Source organism: Coregonus lavaretus (assembly GCF_964263955.1).
Source record: "Coregonus lavaretus genome assembly, chromosome: 11".
Lineage (NCBI taxonomy): Eukaryota > Metazoa > Chordata > Actinopteri > Salmoniformes > Salmonidae > Coregonus > Coregonus lavaretus.
The window spans coordinates 2167794-2189725 of NC_139998.1; the positions used below are offsets into that span (position 1 = coordinate 2167794).

The 21932-nt window shown below is 42.8% G+C and overlaps 1 protein-coding gene across 1 annotated transcript in view; it reads left to right on the plus strand.

The window, feature by feature from the left end:
• Nucleotides 1-21676, plus strand: part of LOC311136745 (tyrosine-protein phosphatase non-receptor type 9-like) — a 45208-nt gene extending 23532 nt beyond the window's left edge. Inside the window, exons 2-13 of the mRNA XM_084171016.1 lie at nucleotides 5002-5145; nucleotides 9659-9748; nucleotides 12102-12226; nucleotides 13095-13200; nucleotides 13364-13474; nucleotides 15404-15720; nucleotides 16159-16246; nucleotides 16877-16946; nucleotides 17878-17956; nucleotides 18181-18331; nucleotides 18620-18827; nucleotides 19386-21676. Coding sequence (XP_084027142.1) covers nucleotides 5002-5145; nucleotides 9659-9748; nucleotides 12102-12226; nucleotides 13095-13200; nucleotides 13364-13474; nucleotides 15404-15720; nucleotides 16159-16246; nucleotides 16877-16946; nucleotides 17878-17956; nucleotides 18181-18331; nucleotides 18620-18827; nucleotides 19386-19576 — 1680 coding nt within the window. The 3' untranslated portion in view covers nucleotides 19577-21676. The remainder of the gene's footprint in view (nucleotides 1-5001; nucleotides 5146-9658; nucleotides 9749-12101; nucleotides 12227-13094; nucleotides 13201-13363; nucleotides 13475-15403; nucleotides 15721-16158; nucleotides 16247-16876; nucleotides 16947-17877; nucleotides 17957-18180; nucleotides 18332-18619; nucleotides 18828-19385) is intronic.
• Nucleotides 21677-21932: the final 256 nt, after the last annotated feature.

Consider the following 21932-nt stretch of genomic DNA (forward strand, 5'->3'; position numbering starts at 1 on the left):
TGGGCTCGCCCCCAAAAAAAATGTCTGGTGGGAGGACATGGACATAGAGGGTGTGCACGCTTAGATTGGTCTCTTTGCTAGCTGAAACATAATATAGCTGGGGGTTCTCTAGTTCCTTTTCACACTACTGTAGGTTTCAATGCTGATAGTGTTATGAAACTATTTTTTGTTCAAATGTGTTGGTTAAATATTTAGTTATTCTATTGAATGGATATAATGGGGAAGTTTGAAGAAGCTTTGAATGAACTCCTTCAGACCTGGTGTCTAGAGTGAAAGATGGCTTGATATGAGAGACAGGAAATTAATGGTCCACCTCGACGGTCGTCTCCTATCACCTCCCAGCTATCAGATATAGGGATGTAATTCTGAAATAACTGAATATTGAAATCTAGCACCTAGGTAATGTTATTTTTCATAGCATTCTTCTATAAAACATGACCTACTGTATGCACATTTCTTTTTACTCTTTGAAAAACATTTTTGTTGATCTGTACTCAACCTTGTAGTTCATAAAGAATGCATAGGTAACTGAGCAGAGTGCTAAAATGGAATTTTTTGTACATAGTTATATAATTGATTGGGGATAAATCCACAAGAGAAAAAAACGTATTGTCCCAGGCAGTGTTCATCTAAAATGATGCTGCCGTAATCACTTATCTAAAGTTAATTTTGCTTAACCTTCCTAGTGGCCAAGGGGTGTGTCGGTCTGTCTTTTGTGTAAAGTGTGTGTGCACATGGGTGTGCATGAAATCTACAGTGAGGGGGAAAAAAGTATTTGATCCCCTGCTGATTTTGTACAGTGGGGGAAAAAAGTATTTAGTCAGCCACCAATTGTGCAAGTTCTCCCACTTAAAAAGATGAGAGAGGCCTGTAATTTTCATCATAGGTACACGTCAACTACGACAGACAAAATGAGGAAAAAAAATCCAGAAAATCACATTTGTAGGATTTTTAATGAATTTATTTGCAAATTATGGTGGAAAATAAGTATTTGGTCAATAACAAAAGTTTCTCAATACTTTGTTATATACCCTTTGTTGGCAATGACACAGGTCAAACATTTTCTGTAAGTCTTCACAAGGTTTTCACACACTGTTGCTGGTATTTTGGCCCATTCCTCCATGCAGATCTCCTCTAGAGCAGTGATGTTTTGGGGCTGTCGCCGGGCAACACGGACTTTCAACTCCCTCCAAAGATTTTCTATGGGGTTGAGATCTGGAGACTGGCTAGGCCACTCCAGGACCTTGAAATGCTTCTTACGAAGCCACTCCTTCGTTGCCCGGGCGGTGTGTTTGGGATCATTGTCATGCTGAAAGACCCAGCCACGTTTCATCTTCAATGCCCTTGCTGATGGAAGGAGGTTTTCACTCAAAATCTCACGATACATGGCCCCATTCATTCTTTCCTTTACACGGATCAGTCGTCCTGGTCCCTTTGCAGAAAAACAGCCCCAAAGCATGATGTTTCCACCCCCATGCTTCACAGTAGGTATGGTGTTCTTTGGATGCAACTCAGCATTCTTTGTCCTCCAAACACGATGAGTTGAGTTCTTACCAAACAGTTCTATTTTGGTTTCATCTGACCATATGACATTCTCCCAGTCCTCTTCTGGATCATCCAAATGCACTCTAGCAAACTTCAGACGGGCCTGGACATGTACTGGCTTAAGCAGGGGGACACGTCTGGCACTGCAGGATTTGAGTCCCTGGCGGCGTAGTGTGTTACTGATGGTAGGCTTTGTTACTTTGGTCCCAGCTCTCTGCAGGTCATTCACTAGGTCCCCCCTTGTGGTTCTGGGATTTTTGCTCACCGTTCTTGTGATCATTTTGACCCCACGGGGTGAGATCTTGCGTGGAGCCCCAGATCTAGGGAGATTATCAGTGGTCTTGTATGTCTTCCATTTCCTAATAATTGCTCCCACAGTTGATTTCTTCAAACCAAGCTGCTTACCTATTGCAGATTCAGTCTTCCCAGCCTGGTGCAGGTCTACAATTTTGTTTCTGGTGTCCTTTGACAGCTCTTTGGTCTTGGCCATAGTGGAGTTTGGAGTGTGAATGTTTGAGGTTGTGGACAGGTGTCTTTTATACTGATAACAAGTTCAAACAGGTGCCATTAATACAGGTAACGAGTGGAGGACAGAGGAGCCTCTTAAAGAAGAAGTTACAGGTCTGTGAGAGCCAGAAATCTTGCTTGTTTGTAGGTGACCAAATACTTATTTTCCACCATAATTTGCAAATAAATTCATAAAAAATCCTACAATGTGATTTTCTGGAAAAAAAATCTCAATTTGTCTGTCATAGTTGACGTGTACCTATGATGAAAATTACAGGCCTCTCATCTTTTTAAGTGGGAGAACCTGCACAATTGGTGGCTGACTAAATACTTTTTTTCCCCACTGTATGTTTGCCCACTGACAAAGACATGATCAGTCTATAATTTTAATGGTAGGTTTATTTGAACAGTGAGAGACAGAATAACAACAAAAAAATCCAGAAAAACGCATGTCAAATTTTATAAATTGATTTGCATTTTAATAAGGCAAATAAGTATTTGACCCCTCTGCAAAACATGACTTAATACTTGGTGCAAAACCCTTGTTGGCAATCACAGAGGTCAGACGTTTCTTGTAGTTGGCCACCAGGTTTGCACACATCTCAGGAGGGATTTTGTTCCACTCCTCTTTGCAGATCTTCTCCAAGTCATTAAGGTTTGAGGCTGACGTTTGGCAACTCGAACCTTCAGCTCCCTCCACAGATGTTCTATGGGATTAAGGTCTGGAGACTGGCTAGGCCACTCCAGAACCTTAATGTGCTTCTTCTTGAGCCACTCCCTTGTTGCCTTGGCTGTGTGTTTGGGGTCATTGTCATGCTGGAATACCCATCCACGACCCATTTTCAATGCCCTGGCTGAGGGAAGGAGGTTCTCACGTCCATCGTCCCTTTGATGCGGTGAAGTTGTCCTGTCCCCTTAGCAGAAAAACACCCCCAAAGCATAATGTTTCCACCTCCATGTTTGACGGTGGGGATGGTGTTCTTGGGGTCATAGGCAGCATTCCTCCTCCTCCAAACACGTTGAGTTGATGCCAAAGAGCTCCATTTTGGTCTCATCTGACCACAACACTTTCACCCAGTTCTCCTCTGAATCATTCAGATGTTCATTGGCAAACTTCAGACGGGCATGTATATGTGCTTTCTTGAGCAGGGGGACATTGCGGGCGCTGCAGGATTTTAGTCCTTCACGGCGTAGTGTGTTACCAATTGTTTTCTTGGTGACTATGGTCCCAGCTGCCTTGAGGTCATTGACCAGATCCTCCCATGTAGTTCTGGGCTGATTCCTCACCGTTCTCATGATCATTGCAACTCCACGAGGTGAGATCTTGCATGGAGCCCCAGGCCGAGGGAGATTGACAGTTATTTTGTGTTTCTTCCATTTTCGAATAATCGCACCAACTGTTGTCACCTTCTCACCAAACTGCTTGGCGATGGTTTTGTAGCCCATTCCAGCCTTGTGTAGGTCTACAATCTTGTCCCTGACATCCTTGGAGAGCTCTTTGGTCTTGGCCATGGTGTAGAGTTTGGAATCTGATTGATTGATTGCTTCTGTGGACAGGTGTCTTTTATACAGGTAACAAACTGAGATTAGGAGCACTCCCTTTAAGAGTGTGCTCCTAATCTCAGCTCGTTACCTGTATAAAAGACACCTGGGAGCCAGAAATCTTTCTGATTGAGAGGGGGTCAAATACTTATTTCCCTCATTAAAATGCAAATCAATTTATAACATTTTTGACATGCGTTTTTCTGGATTTTGTTGTTGTTATTCTGTCTCTCACTGTTCAAATAAACCTACCATTAAAATTATAGACTGATCATTTCTTTGTCAGTGGGCAAACGTACAAAATCAGCAGGGGATCAAATACTTTTTTCCCTCACTGTATACTGAACAAAAATATATAAACGCAACATGCATTAATTTCAAAGTTTTTACTGAGTTACAGTTCATATAAGGAAATCAGTCAATTGAAATAAATTCATTAGGCCCTAATCCACCCACTGGGGAGCCAGGCCCAGCCAATCAGAATTTGTTTTTCCGCACAAAAGTGCATTATTACAGACAGAAATGCTCCTCCATTTTTGTTTTAATTTTTGCATTCCTTAAAGAACGCACACAATTTCTTGAAACTGATGCTGATGGTGCAATCTTGGATCTCAATAATTTAACCATAGCTATTCAAGATTGGAGGACTGCAAGTCTGTTTTCTGCATACAAGCTCAGTGTATTTCTTATGGCAGGTTTGATAGAGGCAGGCCTTATTTACATTTACATTATTTAGCAGACGCTCTTATCCAGAGCGACTTACAGGAGCAATTAGGGTTAAGTGCCTTGCTCAAGGGCACATCGACAGATTTTTCACCTAGTTGGCTCGGGGATTAGAACCAGCGACCTTTCGGTTACTGGCACAATGCTCTTAACCACTAAGCTACCTGCCGCCCCAAGTTGTTCTGATTAGATTAATAGCCCAGCACTTTTTACTCAACTGCTAGTCCCAGCTAACTAAAGCCTTGGAAGTACAGAAATGTGGAATTAGAACCTCTGTTTCTGTTGGTATCATACTTTTTTCATGCAGCCATGTTGTCACCTCTCCACCTTCCAACACCCTTTCCACAACAAACCTACATAGTACTACCTCTTTATGAAATGAAATGCTCTCTCATGGTAAAGGCCATACGGACACCATACACCACTTCCTCATAGGATGTATCATGTTGAACTTCTTCTTTCACTTCTTCTAGTCTTTTTTATTATCTCTCTGGAGGTTGTATCCCAAATGGCACCATATTCCCTATATAGTGCACTACTTTTGACCAAGTCCCATAGGACTCTGTTCAAAAGAATTGCACTATATATGGAAAAGGATGCCATTCAAAATCAGTGTGCTAGGGAATAGGGTGCCATTTGGGACACAGTCAAGGTGTGTGATCACATCTGTGTGTGTGTTTTTAGGCTACCAAACAGTTTCTGGAGGAAATCAACAAGTGGACCACTCAGCATGGAGTGACCCCGCTGTCCTGGGAAGTGGCCGTCAAGTTCCTCATGGCGCGCAAGTTCGATGTGCTCCGAGCCATTGAGCTCTTCCACAGCTACAGGGTAAGTGTGTGTATGTGTGCGTGCGTGTGCATGCCAGTGGTGGCTGGTAACTTGTAAAGTTAGGGAGAAAGATGGTTGAAATGTATTTTTAAATAAACTTTTCAGGATTGTTTTTATATATTATTTTTTCCTCAATGTTGAGGGGGAAAAGCCTCCTCTTCCTCCCTTATCTAGGCAAAGGAGAAATGTTCACTAACAGGGATATAAACAAATTGGTGCACCAAATTTGAGAGAAAAAGCTTTTTGTGCATATGGATCTTTTTATTTCAGCTCATGAAACATGGGACCAACACTTTACATGTTGTGTTTATACACTATATATATATATATATATGTATATATGTATATATATATGTATATGTGTGGACACCCTGTCAAATTAGTGGATTTGGCTATTTCCGTTGCTGACGGGTGTATACAATCGAGCACACAGCCATGCAATCTCCATAGACAAACATTGGCAGTAGAATGGCCTTAATGAAGAGCTCAGTGACTTTCATCGTGGCACCGTCATAGGATGCCACATTTCCAACAGGTCAGTTTGTGAAATTTCTGCCCTGCTAGAGCTTCCCAGGTCAGCTGTCAGGGGCGCAACTTTCACTGGGGACGGTGGGGGAACATGTCCCCCCCACATTCTGAAATTACATTTTTTTCCCCCCAAGTTTTATCATTGGAATGTGATACAAAACGAGGCAACGGTGTGCTTTAGGACCATGCTGATGTCTCCGAGCGGTCGGGTAGGCTGTTTTGGAGTGTTTATCCGTCTGGATAAAAAAATATATATGTTATGCCCCCCCCCCCCCACATCTAAAACCAAAGTTGCACCCCTGAGTGCTGTTATTGTAAGCAACATCGGCTCAGCCGCGAAGTGGTAGGCCACACAAGCTCACAGAACAGAACCCGCGAGTGCTGAAGCGCGTATAGAGTAAAAATCATCTGTCCTCGGTTGCAACGCTCACTACCGAGGTCCAAGGTATTTTATTTATTTTTTTAAGTGGCACTGGAGAAGATGGCTGCCATTTTACAGCCCTCTAACCAATTGTACTATTATGTGTGTTTTTTTGCGTTATTTGTAATTTATTATGTACATAATGTTTCTGCCACCATCTCTTATGACCAAAAACAGCTTCTGGATATCAGGACAGCGATTACTCACCTCGAATTGGACGAAGATTTGTTATTCAACGAGTCAGATGCGAAGGATATCCTACAGACACCCAACAAGGCCCAAATCCCCGTCATTTGCATGAGAAAGAGACGGACATATCGTGGACATAGGTCGGGGTGCCTTGTAAGGATCCGACGAAGAGCGAGTAAACTGCCTCTTCCATCAATCCTATTAGCCAATGTTCAATCATTTGAAATCAAATTGGACGACCTAAGATTTAAGGTTATCCTACCAACGGGACATTAAAAACTGTAATATCTTATGTTTCACTGAGTCGTGGCTGAATGACGACATGGACAACATACAGCTGGCGGGATATACGCTACATCGGCAGGATAGAACGGCTGACTCCGGTAAGACAAGGGGTGGCTGTCTGTATATTTGTAAACAACAGCTCGTGCATAAAATCTAATGCTAAGGACGTCTCAAGGTTTTGCTCGCCTGAGGTAGAGTATTTCATCATAAGCTGTAGACCACACTTTTTACCAAGAGACTTTTCATCTATATTTTTCGTAGCTGTCTATCTACCACCACAAACCGATGCTGGCATTAAGATTGCACTCAATGAACTGTATAAGTAAACAGGAAAACGCTCATCCAGAGGCAGCGCTCCTAGTGGCGGGGACTTTAATGCACTAATTTATACCAGCATGTTAAATGTGCAACCAGAGGGGGAAAAAAAACTCTAGACCACCTTTACTCCACACACAGAGACGCATACAAAGCTCTCCCTTGCCCTCCATTTGGCAAATCTGACCATAACTCTATCCTCCTGATTCCTGCTTATAAGCAAAAACTAAAGCAGGAAGCACCAGTGACTCGGTTAATAAAGAAGTGGTCAGATGACGCAGATGCTAAGCTACAGGACTGTTTTGCTAGCACAGACTGGAATATGTTCCGGGATTCTTCAGATAGCATTGAGGAGTATACCACATCAGTCACTGGCTTCATCAATAAGTGCATCGATGACGTCGTCCCCACAGTGACTGTACGTACATACCCCAACCAGAAGCCATGGATTACAGGCAACATCCGCACTGAGCTAAAGGGCTCTGCCGCTTTCAAGGAGCGGGACTCTAACCCAGACGTTTATAAGAAATCCCGCTATGCCCTCCGACGAACCATCAAACAGGCAAAGAGTCTGTTTGAGAAAAGATTTGGTATGGGTCCTCAGATCTTCAAAAAGTACTACAGCTGCACCTTCGAGAGCATCCTGACTGGTTGCATCACCGCCTGGTATGGCAACTTCTCGGCCTCCGACCACAAGGCACTACAGAGGGTAGTGCGTACGGCCCAGTACATCACTGGGGCTAAGCTTCCTGCCATCCAGGACATCTATACCAGGCGGTGTCAGAGGAAGGCCCTCAAAATTGTCAAAGACTCCTGCCACCCTAGTCATAGACTGTTCTCTCTGCTACCGCACGGCAAGCAGTAACGGAGCGCCAAGTCTAGGTCCAAAAGGCTTCTCAACAGCTTCTACCCCCAAGCCATAAGACTCCTGAACAGCTAATCATGGCTACCTGGACTGTTTGCACTGCCCCCCCACCCCCACCCCATCCCCCTCTTTTTTACGCTGCTGTTACTCTGTTTATTATTTATGCATAGTCACTTTAACTCTACCCACGTAGATATTACCTAAAGTACCTCGACTAGCCGGTGCCCCCGCACATTGACTCTGTACCGGTACCCCCCCCGTATATAGCCTCCCTACTGTTATTTTATTTTACTGCTGCTCTTTAGTTATTTGCTTTTATTTCTTTACTGAACACTTTTTTTATAAAAAAAAAAAGGATTGTTGGTTAAGGGCTTGTAAGTAAGCATTTCACTGTAATGTCTACACCTGTTGTATTCGGCGCATGTGGCAAATACAATTTGATTTCATTTGAAACTGCCTCTGGAAGCAATGTCAGCACAATAACTGTTCGTCGGGAGCTTCATGAAATGGGTTTCCATGGCCGAGCAGCTGCACACAAGTCTAAGATCACCATTCGCAATGCCAAGCGTCAGCTGGAGTGGTGTAAAGCTCGCCGACGTTGGACTCTGGAGCAGTGGAAACACATTCTCTGGAGTGATTAATCATGCTTCACCATCTGGCAGTCCGACGGACAAATCTGGGTTTGGCGCATGCCAGGAGAACGCTACCTGCCCGAATGCAAAGTGCCAACTGTAAAGTTTGGTGGAGGAGGAATAATGGTCTTGGGCTGTTTTTCATGGTTCTGGCTAGGCCCCTTAGTTCCAGTAAAGGGACATCTTAACACTACAGCATACAATGACATTCTAGACGATTCTGTGCTTCCAACTTTGTGGCAACAGTTTGGGGAAGGCCCTTTCCTGTATCAGCATGACAATGTCCCGTGCACAAAGACAGGTCCATACAGAAATGGTTTGTCGAGATCGGTGTGGAAGAACTTGACTGGCCTGCACAGACCTCAACCCCATCTAACGACTTTGGGATGAATTGGAACACCGACTGTGAGCCAGGCCTAATCGCCCAACATCAGTGCCCGACCTAACTAATGCTCTTGTGGCTGAATGGAAGCAAGTCCCCGCAGCAATGTTCCAACATCTAGTGGAAAGCCTTCCCAGAAGAGTGGAGGCTGTTATAGCAGCAAAGGGGGACAACTCCATATTAATGCCCATGATTTTGGAATGAGGTGTTCGACGAGCAGGTTTCCACATACATTTGGTCATGTAGTGTGTTTTTGTTCAATGTATACATTTTAAGCATGTTATGTAATAAGTCATTTTCCTTGGGCCCATGGTATCCAATTGTTTGCCATGGTAGTCAGTTTAAGCTCTGCTCCATGCGGATCAAGGTAAAGGCTTTCTAGTCACTTGGACAGGTAGTTCTTTGTAAATATACAGTACTGTAGTGTAGCCTACAAGGTTCAATTCACAGCTTCCCACAGGTATTTATAGCTTATCTGCTTGGCTATCACGGTATCTCTGCAATACGTTACATCCTGAAAAACTCCTCAAATGGTTTCCTTTCCTTTTCTCCTTCCTTTCATCTTAACTTCCCTTAAATCACATGACGGGTGACAGCACACTTGCTGGTAGGACTCATCCATATATTACCTTCATCCTTCCAGTCGTTAATCAAATCCAATGCAGATGAAGGAAAGGCCAATCACTGAAAAGTTCTGAGACACACTAGGTCTGGGATGGGGAAATGTGGTCCTGCACTACCACACCTGATTCAACTGATAGTAGTGGCCTACATTGAAGACTGTTTAGGTGGATTTGGATCATTTGAATCAAGTGTGTTAGTGCTGGACTGGAACAAAAGCCTGTAGACTTCACAGGCCTGATGTTCCCTTAACTCTTCTTTTCACATGTGTCCAGGAGACACGTCTGAAAGAGGGCATCGTCAAACTACAGCCTCAGGAGGAACCTCTGCGCTCGGAACTGCTCAGTGGGAAGTTCACTGTGCTGGTGAGTTTTTAATAGGGTGTGTGTTTTGTGTGTGCAAGAGCGTATGGCAGCTTTTGGCAACCCTCTGTGGCATTAGGCCTACAACAACCATCTTAACTATCTCTTCATTTCACTCTGTGTCAAAATGGGGGGGACAGCGGAGGAAATGCTCTTGGACCGTCTTTTTTTTTCTTTTACGGCGTTATGAGATTTATGGAGCTGTATGAGCCGTGCTGACTAGGCTGCTTTCTGCTGTAGTAGTTAAAGTAGGTGGGTGTGTGTGGGGGTTGTAGACTGTGGTGGAGATTGGTTATGCGTTTTGGGTTCATATCCCATTACAGGGGTCGGCAACAGGTGGCTCGCGAGCCAAAACCGGACCCCCCCAAAGGTTTTAGTAAAATAAACATGTTTTATGGGAGGTGGTGGGATTTTAGTTTAAAAAATACAATAAAAAAACTGTCAAATCACCAGGAATTCAGCAAAACATTTAATTTAGGAAATCTATTCCCAAGTATTCCCACAAATAGAAGAAATACATATGATCGTGTCTCAAGGTAATCAAGTTATGAAATTATTATTTTAAAATACAATCTATTTTTAGGCATAGTGGTCAATTTGCAGTGTTCAAAATTATTATAATTATGTTCCGGCCCCCCGACCATCAGCCTGCGGCTGAATCTAGTTGCCTACCTCTGTCCTATTTATAATACCTGTATCAGAAATTGGATTGGACGTTGAATTCGAGATGGTATTTTATAGTAATTCAGAATTGTGAATGATAATGTTAAACTGGGTAGAGTTTCAGCAAGGGTGTAAGATATCAGAATATTCTGTGGTTGGTTGGTAGTCTTTAGAATTCAGGGTCTTTCCATGTACTTTGTCTGGGACTGGTGTGGTAGTGAAGGGTCCCTCCCTCCGCAGTGGTAGAGCTATGACAGCTGATTATCACCGATCCCTCTATTCCCTCCCCATTATTTGAGGGCTATTTTGCCCTCAAATAACAGTAGGAGGGCCCGTATTCATAAAGCATCTAGTGTAAAAGTGCTGATATAGGATCAGTTTAGCCTTTTAGATCATAATAAATTAAAGGATATGGACATGGGGGACCTGGGCCCGTATTCATAAAGCATCTCAGAGTAGGAGTGCTGATCTAGAATCAGGGCCCCCCTGTCCATGTAATCTTATTCATTATGATCTAAAAGGCCAAACTTAATTTATTCAGCACTCCCACTCTAAGACACTTTACGAATGCGGGCCTTGATCTGTGAATTATTGCCTTTTATGATTGCCTAGTTATTGCCTAGTCAAAATAATAGTCACTCAATCTGCTTTTTGGATGCTGGGGTGAGTGTTAAATGTGGAGAATGTCCTTTCATTGATAATCCAGTAACCTGGTGACCTGTTTTAATTTAATTGAATGGGGCCCTGGTTTTCACAATTGTTGCCTCTTTAGTGAGATGTTGCATTCTTACTGATAGTTTGTTTCACACAAGTCACTCCTTCAGAGATGTGATGCGGCGCCCATTTTAAATCTACTGACTCTGAACCCAGGCGCCTCCCTGTGGCCAAAGCTCTCATTGCTTCTCATGGTCATGTCCACTTTGCCACCCTGTGGTCAACCTGAACACCAGGAGACCCCATTTGAGATATTTTGACCTGCAGGCTGCCATGACGTCCCATGTATTTGATGATTGCATGTTGGATTCAGTGTGCAACTAGTCTAGAGTCTAGACTAGAGTTTTGCGTCAAACTTCTGTGTGCAGCTCTACTGTAAACTAGTGATGGGGGAAAAAATCTATAGTTACACATCGGGATATTATTTTTGCGCTAGCTGGCTGTACCTGCATAGCTTTTTCTCCATCTTCTTTTGTTTAAAGCACTTTTATTTCCATGACTGATCAAAACTCGTTTTCTCATGGCTCTCTGTTGTCCCTCTGCAGCAGACATATGGTGAGCAATATGTTTGGAACATCGTAACGCAATATAAATCACAGTATCGAGTTGCAATACATATAGAATCGGGAGAATCTCAATGCATATCGTATCGGCACTTAAGTATCGTGATAATATCGTATCGTGAGGTCACTTGCAATTCCCAGCCCTACTGTAAACTGTATGCACCGCTATCAGAATACCACTTACAACTATGCCAACGGAGAAAAATCAAAATGTATAACAAATGATAAACTTGCAGTCACTTTTTAACACGTTTCTACGTTTAAATGACTTGATTTGTGATGCACTATTGCTTGTTTTTCTCACCCACAGGTGCTGTATAGAATCGTATTTGAATCAGGACTTCAGTGCAGTGCAGCTAAGAAGCACACCCTAATCTCTCCTAACTCTGACCCCTGTCTCTGTTCTGTTCTGCCAGAGTGTGCGAGACCCATCAGGCGCCTCCATAGCCTTGTACACAGCCAAGCTCCACCACCCCAACAAGACAGGCAACCATGTTGTCCTGCAGGCTCTCTTCTACCTACTGGACCGGGCTGTGGAGAGGTGAGAACAAAGGGATGCATATGTTATAGTATTAGCCTATTATGTGTTCTGATCAATTATGTAGGTGAGACTCAGTCTCTGTCCCAATTGTCTTAGATTACCTAAATGACCAATTGTCTTAATTGATCAAGACCATTGGATAAAAGGCAGGCTTAGTTTTACAACACAGCAGACAAATTGGACCAAATATGAGACAGGATGTTGGCATTGCACTGTGACAGTGTGTTGTGAAAGTGTGTGTAATTTGTATGACCTGATGAGCGATTTTAGAATCCTTTGTTACTCCACGATTGATGAGCAGCTATTAGCACCTATGTCATGCATTATAATGCATTACGCATAGCACATAAGGCATTATAAATATGCCTATAATGCATTATGAAGAGGGAATTCATAGGGAGTTTTATTATTAGATTTTTTCTTACTATTATTTATTTACTTAAAACAACAATGCAATACACAGACAATACAAATGGCCGCTCCCATTAGTGGGTGCTCTGGTCAGTGGGTGCGCTCGCCCCGAGATGCCGGCAAGGCCCCGCCCCCAGCCCAAAGGGATTTTCCAAGGGCGGGAAAAACCAAGCCCCGCCCTACGCCCGGGAAGGCATGGAAGCGAGCGCACCCATAACTACCAGGACCAGAACACACACCGCTCACAGCATGAAACCAAACCACAAAACAGAAATAGCGAAATGCAAAATATTTGCGTATGTAATTGTTCCAACACTCGTCAATTCCACCCTTCAGACAGCCACAGATCAACCCATCCTTCCCCAAAAAATCATAATTCTACCATTTCCTCTTGCAATACCCATTTAATGTTCATAAGTGTTACCAACATATTTTTTATTTCTCTCTCTCCCCCCAGCTTTGAAACTCAAAGAAACGGCCTGGTGTTCATTTATGACATGGCGGGCTCCAACTACACCAACTTTGAGCTGGACCTCAGCAAGAAGATTCTCAACTTACTCAAGGTAAGAAAGTACTGAGGCAGCATATTTTAGTATTGTATCAATATCTGTTCGCCAGGCTAATATGTTGACTGATGACAAAAATGTACACTCCATGTTTATGAATGAGAGGCCAGGATTGCGAAACGGTGTTCCAAAACTGCAGGTCTGCTCTGTTCTACACCAGGGGGCTTTCCCTGCCAGGCTGAAGAAGGTGTTGATAGTGGGCGCCCCTGTCTGGTTCCGCGTGCCCTACAACCTGCTGAGCCTGCTGCTTAAGGAGAAACTCAGGGAGAGGGTGAGTGCAATGGTACTATCCTCACTATGGGTAGAACTGTGTCTTCAAAAACAAGCACTAATTCCAACTATAAAGAACTGTCAATAATATGTGACTGTAGTAATGTCACCTCACAGTGTAGAGCCAAACATGACCCCTATATCTCTCTGACATTGCACCAGTAACCCCCTGTCACTCCCTGTCCTAGTTTGGGAACATCTCAACAATGTAAGGACCTGGGGATGATCGTTGTGCTCCCTTCCAGTGTATAACACCTGACATTGGAAGGTGAACCGCCGCCCACCCCTGCAATGTTTTATTTTATTTTACCTTTATTTAACTAGGCAAATCAGTTAAGATCAAATTCTTATTTACAATGACGACGCTGGGCCAATTGTGCGCCGCCCTATGGGACTCCCAATCACGTCCGGTTGTGATACAGCCTGGAATCGAACCAGGGGGTCTGTAGTGACGCCTCAAGCACTGAGATGCAGTGCCTTAGACAACTGTGCCACTCGGGAGCCCAAATCAATGTAATTGATACACAAGGCACTTCCTTAGCTGTCAGATGATTGATGGGTGCAAGGCGTCTCCACGGTGACCTCTACTCAGGAACTCACTCCTCCCAGGGAAAGCTAACGTTTGGGATCATAAATCACATCGGCTGTGTCCGAAATCGCATCCTATACCCATTCAGTGGGGTCTAAAATGATTGACACCCTTGATAAAGATGAGCAATAATCACTGTATAAAATAAATAATTCAAATACTGAGCTATATTATATGCTCCAAAAATTTTTGAAATTATATTCTTTAATACTAATACTTTTTTCTCAAAAAGGTAGGGGTCAAAATTATTAACACCCCTAAAGATTCTTTTAAATAAAGTAGTCAAAAGTTAAGTATTTGGTCCCATATTCCTAGTATGCAATGACAACATCAAGCTTGTGACTACAAACTTGTTGGGTGCATTTGCAGTTCGCTTTGGTTGTGTTTCAGATTATTAGTTTGAATGGTAAATAATGTATTGTGTCATTTTGGAGTCACTTATATTGTAAATAAGAATATAATATGTATTACTTGTTAAACAAAATCTTTCTGAGCAATTGTAAGAATATAATTTTGAGCATACAATATAGCTCAGAATTATAATTATTTATTTTATACAGTCATTATTGCTCATCTTTATCAAGGGTGTCAATCATTTCGGTCCACACTGTACCCCAATGGGCCCTGGTCAAAAGTAGTGCACTACATAGGGAATGAGGTGCCATTTTAGATGCAGGCCAAGTCACTGTAGATTTCACTAAAAACAGTAGATGTAACAGATCGTTCACGTGCCTCTGATAGATATGCATCTCTTAAAGCAGATTAGTTAAGAAGGCAGTAGGAGAGTGATTTTACATTTTCCTCACCAGAACTAGAAAAGACGATTTGAGTTAGTCATTGATGATCTCGTTTAACTATGACTTTTTATGAACTGGAGGAGGTCATGAGATTGAGTGCTTGGTGTTAACACCACAATCACATTATTCATTGATGAGGTGACATTTGTAGAATGGCTCCATAATGCAATATCAGATCGGAATCCATTTATTGATCGGAATCCATTTATTGAACAGGGCATGGGAGCATAATTGAAAAGCACGCGGTTTGATTCCTTGACGTTGATTCATTGACTGTCCCAGTGACGCATTGAATGGGAATGAAATCAACCTAAACCCCTATTAATGTATGGAATCCACTTTAGGGCATCCTCAATTGGAAGTCAAGACTGAAACCTACAGCTTACAAATCAGGATGTCCTAAAAAGGATTCTGTACTTTTGACATGTGGTCCAGTTTTAATTGAGTTTTCTTTTTAACTGAGCAAGGACTTAACATCTGATCTAATCACTTGACAGTGAAAGTTGAAGCCCTCACTCTCTCCTACCTCCTTCTCCTCTCCCAGGTCCAGATGGTCAAAATGTCCGACCTCCGCCAACACCTCCCCCAGAACTGTCTCCCTGAGCACCTGGGTGGGCTGCTGCCCCTAGACGCCCATGGCTGGAACCAGCAGCTCCTGGCTGGGCAGAACGGCCGTGTGGACCCCGTTGATGAGCTGGTAGGCATCCCCCTGGAGGACTCGTCGGTCCACACCCCCGGGCTGGAGGCCATGTGCCTGCCGGAGCTCATGGCCCACCTGGGTAGGCTCCAGCGCTCTGGCATATACCTGGAGTATGAGGAAATCCGCAAGGAGCAACCGCCAGGGACCTTCCACTGTGCCCTGTGAGTAAATAATCAGAATCACTTTTAAAGGATTAGCTGTGGGTTGATCTATTTCCAGGCTTTTGAGCTGCGCGGGGAGAAGCCTAGAGAGTTCTGGTCCCGTATTCACAAAGCGTCTCAGAGTAGAAGCTGATCAGAGCTTTCTTGGATCAGAACCTTCCTATCGATTTTATAATATTTGTCTTTATTATCTAAAAGGCTAAACTGATCATATACCAGCAATCCTACTCTGGCCCTTTGTGAATACGGGCCCTGAGCCCTCACTGGGTTAATGACGAGAGAATGTGGGTTTATCCATTAAACTACCAAGGAAAGAAGGAAAGCGTCAAACTGGGTGGCAAAACTTTGCACCAGTCCCTTGGAGCAGTAACTTGATACTAGTTCATGATATTCTTAAATTACCAATGGTTGATTGTATGTCTGTCAAAATCTCACCAGTACTGCATACAACCAGGAGAGGAATCGCTATGGGGATGTCCTGTGTCTTGACCAAACAAGAGTTAGTCTGAAAACAAGAAGAAACGAGGTGTGTACTTCTCAAAAGTCATATGACAATGTCATCATGCAGTTACAAAGTGTACAGTATCATAACATACGAGATATCAGTACCACTTTCTAGGAACCACTTGTGCATATATTGCCTTTTATCAAGCACAATGTGCATTAGAAGACTTGCTGTCAGCATTCACAACAGCATAATATGGTTCCATACAGTCTTTGTAAATGCACATATGCCTGCGCATTACATGTGGTTCCTAGAACTTGAAATATGAATGATCATTTTTGTATTAGTCTTGAATAGGCTGTTGAGGACAAAAAAAAAAGAACTGCACTATATTGCCGTACGTTTGTATTTAATAGACTATCCATCCTTTGTGAACGCTCTCTTTCAGCCTCTAGTAGAATGTCGAAGGACATCTTTGGTTCATGTGCTTGTGAGAGAATGCCTCTAGTTTTACACTCAGCAGGCTCACCAAAGGCCTCTGATAAACGGCTCAAAACCGCCTTGATAGCTCCCTCTTTTTATTCGCTCAATTTATTTGCCATTCATACAACAAGGCTCTATAATGTTATCTGGATTGCTACTGTACAGCTCTGATGTTATAGGACCCCTATTCTCCCAGTCGCTGTGACAAAGGCCTGTTTGTTCCCACAGAGATCGGACTACATCAACGCCAGCTTCATGGATGGCTACAAACAGAAGAATGCGTACATCGGTACTCAAGGTACAACAATGGCCGTCTATGATATTACACCTGCTAGTTTCACCATCAGAGACTTTTGCACTGATCATCAGACTTTTGTACTAGTCATTTTGATGGGATATTCATTCATTTGTAAGAGGTTCCTTTGGTTCTCAAACTATTGGTATTTTGGTAACACTAAAGTCGACAGGTATAATGCATTATGATGTGTTTGATGCATTGAAAGACTTGTCATAAGCATGTACACTAAGTGTACAAAACATTAAGAACACCTTCCTAATATTGATTTGCACCCCCCCTTTTGCCCTCAGAACAGCTTCAATTTGTAGGGGCATGGACTCTACAAGGTGTCGAAAGCATTCCACAGGGATGCTGGCCCATGTTGACTTGAGCTTCCCACAGTTGTGTCAAGTTGTCTGGATGTCCTTTGGGTGGTGGACCGTTCTTGATACACACAGGAAACTGTTGAGCGTGAAAAATCCAGCACCGTTGCAGTTCTTGACACACTCAAACCGGTGCGCCTGGCACCTACTATCATACCCCGTTCAAAGGCACTTAAATATTTTGTCTTTCCCATTCACCCTCTGAATGGCACACATACACAATCCATGTTTCAATTGTCTCAAGGCTTAAAAATCCTTCTTTAACCGGTCTCCTCCCCTTCATCTACACTGATTGAAGTGGATTTAACAAGTGACATCAATAAGGGATCATAGCGTTCACCTCTATTCATCAGGTCAGTCTGTCATGGAAAGAGCAGGTGTTCATAATGGTTTGTACACTGTGTATGACCCCCTGATGGTCCCGCCTAAATAACAATTTTGAGTCGGTTGAATATTTTATACATAAAGACATCAACATAACATTTTATAAGTGTGTATGAGCTTTGATGTCTTATTATAAGGCTTGTAACAAGCAGATAATTCCCTTTGTTCTACTCTACTGTCCATAGGACCACTGGAGAATACCTATGGTGATTTTTGGAGAATGGTCTGGGAGCAAAATGTGCTAGTCGTTGTCATGACAACAAGGTAGTTACTTTTCTTACAGCTTTCTTTTACCCAGTGGGAGTTGAAATTATATCAAGTCATGGCATGAAGTAGAGGATTGTTGTTAAATGATTCACTGACATTTGGAAATGCTGATATGTGGAGACTGTTGTGAACCAGACCCATATATGTTACAATGGGGCACTTCTTGTATTGTAGAAAAATCGTCATAACCCTCCAGGAGATAATCAATCTGTGTGTTGCAGGACGGACGAGGGCGGTCGGAAGAAGTGTGGTCAGTACTGGCCTCTGGAGGAAGGTGGCCAGGATGTGTACGGTCACATGGCTGTGGTCAACCAGAGAGTGGACAACCACTCCCACTACAACCAGACCACCCTGGAGCTGTACAACATGGAGGTACAGTAGCTAGCTGGAGGTCTAAAGTGACCCTCTGCTCCCTTTACACAAGGAAGAACACATGCTTTCCTAAATCGGAGATTATCTCGCTATAGCATAGGCTAGCTGCATAGGGATGGTTGTTCACTTTAGCTGGAACAATTTTCACTGCACAACACTACGTTCTTAGTGTTCATGTTGGCTAACATCAAAACTTCCAACAAGTTTGAACATGTTAGAAAAAATGCATATCAGTGATTGTTCACCACAATTTAACACTATTATCATGGTCTGTCCCGTCCCAACCAGAATTGTGAGCAGAGGCAGGTGACCCACTTCCAATACCTGAGCTGGCCCGACTACGGCGTCCCCACTTCGGCCTTGACGCTCATCGACTTCCTGGGGGCCGTCAAGAGGCAGCAGAGGCAGGCGGTGAAGGGCATGGGGCCCCAGTGGAGCGGCCACCCCCTGGGACCCCCCATGGTGGTTCACTGCAGTGCGGGCATAGGCAGAACAGGTGAACTAATCATTCTCACTGATGACCACCACTCCTTTAGACTCTACTCCAGTCCTTGAGACCCAAATAAAGACACATAAAACATATTATATTAGGGCCCTGTATTTTGCACAATCATGTGACATAGCAAGATTTTATCCTGTATTTTAAGCCTTATCCAGAAATGAGAATTACACCAAAAATGAAAGCAATTGTCTGAGGATGCAGCTGGACCATCTGCTGGGACAGTTTGATGAAAAAGCTTTAAATAAAGGTAAAAAATCCAGGCATGTCACGATTGCACAAACCACAGGGCGCTAATAAGACATCATAAAGGCTCGTACATGCTTATAACAAAGAAGTTAATTCCCCAAAAGAAGCTATGTGGTCAGATCACCTCAATAATGTGTAACGCACACAATTAAATAGAATCTCTATGATGTGATAGTCAAAGGTGTCACCCCTATTTCTATAATGGGGATTCTGTTTCAATGGCTATCACCTTGGCTATAATTTATGAAGGCCATAGTGACCTAATGTTATTCCTGCATCTTCCCCACTTCCCTCTCCTCTCCCCAGGTACCTTCTGTGCCCTGGACATTTGTCTGTCCCAGTTGCAGGACGTGGGGACACTCAACGTGTGTCAGACGGTGCGGTGGATGAGAACGCAGAGGGCCTTCACGATCCAGACCCCCGACCAATACTACTTCTGCCACAACGCCATCCTGGAGCATGCTCAAAGACAGGGCCTGCTCTCAGCCAATCAGTGATGCCAGGGGGTCGCCTCGTAGTTCTCGCAGCCCATCAGTGATGCCCTGGGTGTTGTCTTAGCCAATCTGAATCCAGGGGACACTTTGTAGCCAATCAGCATGCCCGCTTCTAGGGATTGCCATCACTTATTCGACCCTTTTAAGAGGCCTCTAAGACCAACTCATTCCTCCTTCTGACTCGATCACTTCTGACCAAGCCAACGTTGTGATGAAAAATATTAGATAGATAGTAAGACTCAGTAACATACAAGACACAGCAAGCTGGCAACAAATGTGTCAGTTCTGTGTCTTCTGATTAAGATTTTTAATCATTAAGTGGCCAATCTTTCTGTGTCTATGCCAGTCTGTCGTTAGTGTTGTGACATACTGCACACAACCGTTTTGGTGTCTGGTGTGATCCAGGTACTTGGCAGTAACCGATGACAAGAACTTTGCGCTCAACATACTTTTTAAAGAATCTATCACTTCTGTGACCAGTTCAGTGACCTCTGAGAAGGCCTTGATAATGTTAGAGGTGTGAGTGTGTCTCTCTCTCTTGCTTGCTCCCTCTCTCACATTTAACGACTAATAAGTGCACACATTTTCTTACTGGTCAATAAGACTGATTTGTAGTATCCCTCAAGAAGTCACGGTTCAAGTTATTGTTTAATATTCCTATGCATGGACCACCATTTATTTGTTTTAGTAGTTTGGGCAATGTAAACCCCATGTCCTACCAAATATAAATCGTTTAGCTACATTCAAGTCTACTTTCCTATATTATTTGTTCTGTATTTTTATTTTGTCAATAATATCCACATAGGCTCACCGTCCCTATTTTGCATTGTTCTTGAAAAACTCAAGAGGAACATTTCCTCTTAACTTTAACTTCTCCTGGAGCTGATTGAATCTAATGGCTACATGTAGAAGTTGCCCCTGATATGCATGCAGACTTATCTCATTTTACCCTACCCCCAATCCAAGCCTCAATGAAGATAAATTGCATAGATGACCTTAAATTGAACTTAAAGTAACGCTACACCTGTAAAATGTTTGTGAGTTGCTGTTAATGTTGCTATCTCAATGCATTTCCTTCAGATCGAAGAATTAAGGGCTGGCCTCCTCACAACACAGCCTTCATTGTAAGTTATGCACATTGGCTGTTCAAACGTTTCTTGTGAAAACCTTGTGATCATGACATTAAATGTTTGGTCGCCGCTGCTTTTGCTCAATAGTCGTTACGTATTCTTCAGTGAGACACTGTCATGTACTTCTGTTGAGCCGCCAATGCTGCGATGAACATGATGTAGGAAGGCCATAACTCTGCTTCTGCCTTAAGACCCCAGTCTTAGACCTCACCTCAGTAGAGTGGAATATACTTTTATACACAGCCATGTTGAAGCACTTTGAAATGGCTGTTCCCGTCGTGCTTTAAAGAGATTACAGTTCTTGTGGTGGTAAAGTGCATTTATGGTCAAATTGCAATTATGGGAGATTCTATACATGTGATATAGGCATAACTTGATTGTTACTGTTGATTGGACCTTTGACCTTCAGGCTTGTCTGGTAGTACCATGACATCTTGTCATGATTACATGTATAATATTACAGTTCCCATTGCTGTACAGTGTCTTTGCATCATATTACATGATATCTTGTCGTTGGATAAAATAATGTGTTCTTTGCTACTGAATTCATATTGAATTTGCTTGTAGTGGAGCCTCATTTAAGTCTGCCATCCTCGTGCACTCTTAGTGATTTTAGAATGATTACTTTCAATGAAGGACACAGTGTGACCAATTTTATTTTTCTATTGTATTCAACAACTTTTTCTTACAAGTATTCAGACTTTAAAAGTATATACTTTAAATTGTATTATATTTACTCTGTTATAACCTATAACTTTTTATTAGTACGATTGAGGACAATTGAATCAAATTATGCTGTATGAAAAACCAACATTTGTCTTCACGTGTACATTTCAAATGGTTCTGTCTTATGACCCAATTCATTTGTTTTGCCAATTACGTTTTCCAACCAAAGGAGATTGGGATATGTTCAATAACATTTCAAAGGAAGACAGTGTATACAGCATATTAAATGAACATTTTAAATTCCTAATGGATTGTGTGTGCTTTTGTCATATTTTAATCTGGTTTGTGTCTAGACAAATCATCTTTCTGAGAAATCATTTGAGTTTAAAGGCCCAGTGCAGTCAAAAATGTGATTTCCTGTGTCTTATATATATTTCCACACTGAGGTTGGAATAATACTGTTCGTGTAAGAGCTGTTTGTAAAGACCACCTGAAATTTCAGCCTGTTTTGGTGAGATGGAGTTTTGGCCTGCCTGGTGATGTCACGAGGCAGTAAATTAGTT